At 30.6% G+C, this 7533-nt stretch overlaps 1 protein-coding gene across 1 annotated transcript; it reads right to left on the reverse strand.

Annotated features, from left to right (window-relative positions):
* Positions 1–228: 228 nt before the first annotated feature.
* Positions 229–1313, reverse strand: LOC146932034 (agamous-like MADS-box protein AGL80). Its single transcript, XM_085703625.1, has one exon. The coding sequence runs from the start codon at positions 1085–1087 to the stop codon at positions 401–403; it is 687 nt and encodes a 228-aa protein (XP_085559751.1). The 5' UTR covers positions 1088–1313; the 3' UTR covers positions 229–400.
* Positions 1314–7533: the final 6220 nt, after the last annotated feature.

Below are 7533 nucleotides of genomic sequence, written 5' to 3' on the forward strand. Positions count from 1 at the left end.
TTCTACACTTGTGTCAGAATATATCTTATGTAATTTTTAATTATTTTTTGGAAGTTAATTTCTACAACACAAAAAAGTATTTCAAAATTAATTGAGACACAATATTTCATATGTTCGAGTTTCAAAATGTAAACGTTTTGTTAATAGCTTAAGCTTGTGATTGTGAATGATTTGAGCTAGATCCAAAACAAAGAACAAGCAACTACATCAAAAGATCAGATGCAACACTTGCTAAAAGTAAACATTTTTATAAACAAAGTGGCGAGGCAAAGAAATAAACATGTGAATCCAAAATACCACAAATGCATGACCATTGTCACTTATTTTAAAATGCATATTAAAAGTAAACATTAGTGATAAACCAAACATCTAACGACGACAAAAACAAGCACAACACTTCTCAATGGGAAAATGGGTTTGGCCAAAATCCATTTTGTTGACAAACATCTCCCAAAGGAGTTTTGTCATTCCCACCACCACCACCACCCATCAAATTCATAAACAAATGTTGCTTTTGCATAACATGACTCCCTTGAGAATCTTCTTCAATCTTGGCTACTCCAATATTAGTCACCATTGGTGGTGGTGCCATTTGAATTTGACCTTGAGATTTCTTGGTCAACATTTCAACCCTTCTATTAATCTCTTTCAAGTATTGATCAATCAACCATGCCATATCATTTAAATCAACCATACTTATATTGTCCATAAGTTTACCTGCACAAAGACATTGAAACATGAGATGAGTCATTTCCTTTTCTCTATTATCTTTCCTTTGTTTTGTCAATTGCTCTTTCGCCTTTTGGATTCTTTGTCTTAGAAAACTCTCTTGATTCACCATCTTTTTGCTTTGTTCCAATTCAGGCATTTTTCTGAACTTGTTAAGCACCCTTTGGACTCCCAATTGAGATGGCCAAACCTCTGGTTGAGGATCATAAGGACTATAAATTATAGCACAAGCATCAATTCCACAAAGGGTGCTAAGTTCACTAACCTTTTTCATTAGACCTTTCTTCCTTTTCTTGAATGCTGCCTTCCTTGAAGAGTCGTTGGTTATGAATGCGAGTTTCACCTTCTTTCTAGTCATGGTGTGGGGATGGAAATCAACAAAAAGAATAAACTCTTTATATAGAGATTTTTAGATGTCCAAATTTGTTGTATAGTGAGTCCTTGTTTGCAGCATTAACATAACTATATACGGGATTCGATACCAAAAGTATGTGATATGAATATGAATTGGAGATGCCAAGTTTAATTGTCAAATATATTTTATATGAATTGGGAGATATCAAGTTTAAATGTGTAGTACTATACTATATGATGTTATGAATTGGAGATATTAGTTTAAATGTCTTTCTATCCTTGGAGAATCACTATAAACACAATCCTGATTTATAAGTAACTTATTTTTTATATAAAAAAAATAATGTGACTCATTTACGAGATAGCTAAAAACTTTCCCCCTAAAATAAAAGTGTACTAAGAAAATAAACTAATCATAAAGAATGAATTTGGGAGTGTGAAAAAAAAAGTGTACTAATATGTTTCAATAATATACTTTGGAGCAATTAAATGAGCTTAACGTACACATGGTGTACTTTTTTTAGAGAGGTTTGTGAAACACATGATGTACTTAAAACCATATTCTCGTCATCAGAATCATAAAATTGGCATGCTCTACTATTGTAACAGTTGGCTTTCTAGTGGAATCATAAAATTAATTTATGTAAAATTAAATTAATTCCTGTAAAAAAAATGAAGAAAAAAGACAAACAAGGCAAGTGATATAAATTTTACTTTAAACATATTGTGCTTTGATCGTAAATAATAACAAAGTAATAAGATGTTATATTTTTGTCGAGTAGCATAATGACTAAAAATTCATTCTTAAAGTGAATAGATGGAGGATTCAGGATTTGAACTCCGACCCTTGAATATGTAATGTGATCTCTCTACCAATTGATCTATAAAATGCTATAAATTATTAATCTAGAAATATGATTTTTTTTTTTATTTAGGGAAGAGCTATGAATGTTAAAATTAAGTTTGTGACAAGTGATATATGTGGGATTGACAAAAAATCTTATCAAATGGAGTAGTATTATAGTTAATAATAATAAAAAAAAAAACTAAAATGCTTATTACAATGATATTTGTGATTTGTAAATTTAATATAGATGCTAATGTTCTAACTACCAATAATCAAAATTATGAAAATTCACGTACGTAATTGATCATTTCAGAAAACCTCTCTCTTCCTCTCTCTTTTCTCCTTCTCAAACCCTAGCCGGCACCCCTTTCTTCTTTTTCTTCTTTTCAGAGGGGTGATTTAGGGTCAATTTTGACCCAAAGATCACCCCTCCGAATTGTTTTTCCTTCTATCTTAATTGAATAAGTGATTTCACACATTTTCTGTTTTCTTTCATTTGTTTTCGTGATTTCGTAGTCTCTGAACGACTCTGTTTGTTTTGATTTCTCGTCTTTGTTCAGTGTGTTTTTTATTTCCCGTCTTAGTGCGGTGGTTATTTGATTCAGGTTGAAAGATTAGCTTTGAGCAGGTGCAGATCCGATCAATAACAATATGACTTTGGAGTCGTCAACGTTGCAGATCCGGAAACATGAGTATTCTGGAGACATAAATATAGTCATATTAGTCATATTTGTAGGAGGCATAGATACTTTGCCGTTTTATGCTATTAACATGGATGTTGTGAGTTTGTTCACAGATTCATCCTTTTTGTTTTTAGCGAATTTGGATTTGTATTGTATCGATGTACTCTATCAATTTGAACGAATGAATATCGTTTATTTTCAACCAAACAATACTATTTTATGAATGGAACCAAACAATAATTTCATTAGTCCCATTCCCTCTTTAAAAATAAAAAACAAAAAATTAGTCCCATCCCGCCCTCAAAAAAAAAAATTCATTAGTCCGATAAACATTCCAGATTCATCCATTTTGATTAATTGTTATAATATACGCGAAAAAAAAAGGCAATTTTTTTAGTAAACACTATAAGAGAGTTGTTTTTAGCGTCGGCAAAAAACTTATGCATTAAGTAAAAATTGGACGCAATCAACATTTTTAGCGTCAAAAACACTAGCGACAATAAAAAGTCTTGGAGCTAAACACTAACCTTTATGGTGACGCTAATTGGCGTTTACTGTCAAAGTTTTGCAATTACAGTAGAAACTCTTTAAATTAATACTCGATAAATTAATAAACTCTCTAAAATAATAAATTTGTCCGGTCCCGACTTGGGCCAATGTAAAAAATTGAAAAACTCGATAAAATAATAAGATAATATTTTTTCGGGAGATCCCTTTATAATTTCCGGTCCCAAGAAAATCATTAATTAATAATTCATAGAAACTGAAAAAAAAATATATTAACATTACATTAAACACATTTGTTCATCTTGTTTACATCTACTGTACTTCAAAAGTCATTATTGATTTCCAATGCATATGAACATAGTAGTTACTAATTTACGTTGAGTCCCAAGGTTCGCTGCAACGTAATTCTAAGAGGCATAGACTAATTTGCCTTTTTGTTTGGTATGTACAATATAATTACTTAAAAACTCTTTAAATTAATAATTATTAATTTATCGATAAATTAATAACTTTCTAAATTAATAAATTTCTCCGGTCCTGGCATTATTAATTTATAGAGTTTTAAGTGTATATCTTACTTACTAAAGCTTGTCAGGTCAAGCTAACCCTAACCCTAAAATTAACCTAGCATTTTCCCTCCCATTTCTAACGCATTAATTCCAAGTTTGACCTCCTCACCCTTAATGCAAGTCATAAATACATTTAAATTCAGGTTGTTTTGCAATTCATTTCATTTAAACCCCTAATACACGCCATAAATTCATTTAAATTCAGGTTGTTTGGCAATTCATTTCATTTAAGGACACAGTTGTTTGGAAAATAAAATAATATGGTTGCAACATCCTTTATTATAAAAGCTAGACTTGCTTGGCTATCATGTTTGCCCTAATCCTCCCTACTTTGCCCTAATTCTCTAGCTTTTTTCCCTCCTAAACATGTACTAATTGCTCGAGTAATCTCATCCGTTCAAGCACTTGATTACATCCGCTTATTCAAACTTGAAAAAAGTTCTCTCACTTCGTTAATGCAATTGAATACGTATTAAAGCCTAATCAAGTCGGTCAAAATTCCCCTACACTAATTGCTAATCAGAAATAACTAATTCCCCAACACTAATTGCTAATCAGAAATAACATAAACATCCCTTAGAAAGTGGCAATTGAAAATGTTTCACGCATACATATTTTACTGCTTCACGCATACACTAATTCCTATCACATTATTCTATTGACATTTCAATGTTTCACGCATGCATTTTTTACACTATAATGTGCTATCCGATATAGAGTGATAGGAAGATATGCGTTTCAAGGTGAAATTCCCTCGAATTTTACCACTAAAGTATGCACTAATCACTCTACCAATTACTACCTATTAAAAACAATTATGACCTACTTATTTCAAATATTAACACGTACCAAGGTTGATTCAATTTTGAATAGTAATTATTACGTACTGTTAAAGGCAATTAAGAACGTAGTTAATGGCTTGAAAATGTCGTTAATGACAATTAAAAACTTGAAGGTCGCATATTTTCGTATAGGAATTACTTTTAATTGCTTTTATGCATTATGCACTAACCACTCTACCAATTACTACCTATTAAAAGCAATTATGACGTACTTATTTCAAAAAATAACACGTATCAAGGTTGATTCGATTTTGAATAGTAATTATGACGTAGTGTTAATGGCAATCAAGAACGTAGTTAATGGCAATTAAAAACTTTTGAATAGTAATTATTACCAATAGAAGACTATGATTAATCACATTTGAAACTAACAAAGAGAATTGCCAATTACCTATTTAAATACCACTTAGTTGTGCTAATACAGCCATTCTCGACTTTAAGAAAATTTAAGCAAATATAACTCTTCTTGCACTTGCTAATATGGCAAACATTTTCACCCCCATTTCAGTTGTGACAGGTGGAAAGAAGGATTTGAAGTTGATTGTCCGTGTGGCCCATATATGGCTGATCCGTGATAAGGAAAATCCAGACGATATCATCTTCATGAACATGATATTGGTTGATGAGAAGGTATATTATATAAATCGATTGTATAAATAAATGATTCCCTTTTCAAGTTGCCACTACGATAACATATACTATGGTTTATGTTAATGACATGTTATTTTTTGTTTAGCGAGGACGGATCTATGCCACTGTTCATAAGTTCCTGGTGCCAACGATTCAAGGAATGGTTGAAGAAGGAGGAACATATAAGCTAGCGAATGTCATGGTAGGATTTAATGAGGGAAATTACAAACTCTAATTGCCACACAAGCACAAACTTAATATAGAATTGGTGTAAGGCTTGGATCAAATTTCAAAGGGGTCAATTTTTGTTTGTTTTATTTGTAATGACTATTAACAAGAGTTACTGTAAGAGATGGGTTGAATATGTAAAAAAAAAAAAAAAACGGGTTGATGATTACCAATGATGAATGTGAAAATACTAATGTCACTTCAATTGTCATTTTTATAGTATTTCGTAATGTATGATAACTAATGTAAAATGTATGGTTTTCAAACTATATTAATGTCAAGATGATATGATTAATGTAATACATTTTTATCATATGAATATTTCATATTTTTTTATTATTATGATATAACTTATTCGTACATATTTTAGTCGGCAAGACCCGTGCGGAGCACGGGTCGATGGTCTAGTTTCAATAATGGAACACGGTTGGAAAATAAGATAATATGGTTACAAATTTTCAATAATATGGTTTGAAAAAAAATAAACACGGTTCAAATAAAAGAAATGCATTAAATAATTTTTTTTAAAAAATAAACGATATTGCAAATTAAAATAATATGGTTCAAGTCAAATTATCTTTGTTTGTAAAGCTTGTCTGGTCAAGCAATCCCTAACCCTAATTTTTACCTAGCTTTTTCCCTCTCATTTCAACGCAATAAATTCGCAGATTTGACCTCCTCACCCATTTGTCATGCAATAAATTTCATTCATTTCAAATTCAATTGTTTGAATTTCTCATTTAAATTTCCTTAAAGCATTTCGAATTCTCACATTTGACCTTCTCACTCTTTTGCCATTCATTGAATGCACTTTTACCATTCATATCAAATTTGAAAATTCTCTCCTCATTTAAATGCAATTGTTTGACATTCTTCTTTAAGATCAATCTTTTAAATGCTCCTTTGCCACACAATAAATTCTAACATTTGACCTTCTCACCTCTTTGTCACGCAATGAATTTCATTCACATCAAATCCAAAAAATTTCTCCTCATTTAAATGCAATTGTTTGACCTTCTTCTTTAAGATCAATCTTTTAAATACTCTTTTACCACACAATAAATTCTAACATTTGACCTTCTAACCCTTTGTCACGCAATGAATGCCATTCATATGCTCACGTTTATCTCTTATTATTAAAGTTTAACCCCCTCAGCAGAAATCATCTTCACCCTCTCACGGGTCAGCATAGTCAAGGAAATGTGTGTTTTTTTTAGGTATTTTAGATACACCATATTTTCTTTGAGTCAATCTATGTTTTAGAAATTTCTAATTGGGGTTTTTCAAGTTGTAGATAAAATCGAATTTTAATTGTATTACACGAGATTTAGATGTGGTTAGTTCTATGTATTTTTCTTATATGTTTTTAAGTTGTTTCTGTTTTTAATCTCAGACTTACCAATGATGATTTAGAGATGTATTTCTATTTTATGTTTTCAGTAACGTGTAAGATGTTTCCTTATCCTCAGAAAATCTAATGAATATGTTTTTTTTTTGCGTTAAGTTATATGTCCACCTTTATTTTGATTCAGTATAATATAGTGTATTTGCAAATTATTCCATCTGATATAATGTTAGAAGAAAATATAAAAGACAAAAAAATTTATGCGCTGACATAGCGTAAACAAAATTTAAATAAGTTAAACAAAGTTTGGATACATCGTTAATACTCAAATTTAAATAAGTTCAACTTATTTTATGATTTTAAGAGATAGAAGCAAATTTATAAGACATCAAACAGGATGAGATAGAAGCAAAGCTACAAGTTAACAATTATCGGACATCACATAATATATAGTTTAAGCAGGTCACCTACATATAAATTTAGAGGATCTAAAATACTCAAATTTGAACAAGTTCAACTCCGTTTGGATACATTAATAGTACGATCAAGTTTTAAAAAGTTCAACTTATTTTATGATTTTAACATGCATCCATATGGAATTTCAATCCGAAAATGGCCAAGATACTTTTCTATCATTAATTATCCTTTTTTATTGTAAGTTAGTTGGTCATATGGTAAAACACACCTGACTATGGTTGAATGTATATGTTTGAAACCATTTATTTTAAGTAACATAATGTTGAATGAACGTGTAACCTCTCTTAAGCCTTAGAGGTTAGCATGTCTCAAACATCTGACC

This window comes from Medicago sativa, chromosome 4, assembly GCF_051527215.1.
Source record: "Medicago sativa cultivar Bolivia chromosome 4, Bolivia_mono, whole genome shotgun sequence".
Taxonomy (NCBI): domain Eukaryota; kingdom Viridiplantae; phylum Streptophyta; class Magnoliopsida; order Fabales; family Fabaceae; genus Medicago; species Medicago sativa.

Bases quoted from the DNA above. Each gene is read 5' to 3' on its own strand.
- LOC146932034 (XM_085703625.1), bottom strand. From the start codon at position 1,087: ATGACTAGAAAGAAGGTGAAACTCGCATTCATAACCAACGACTCTTCA.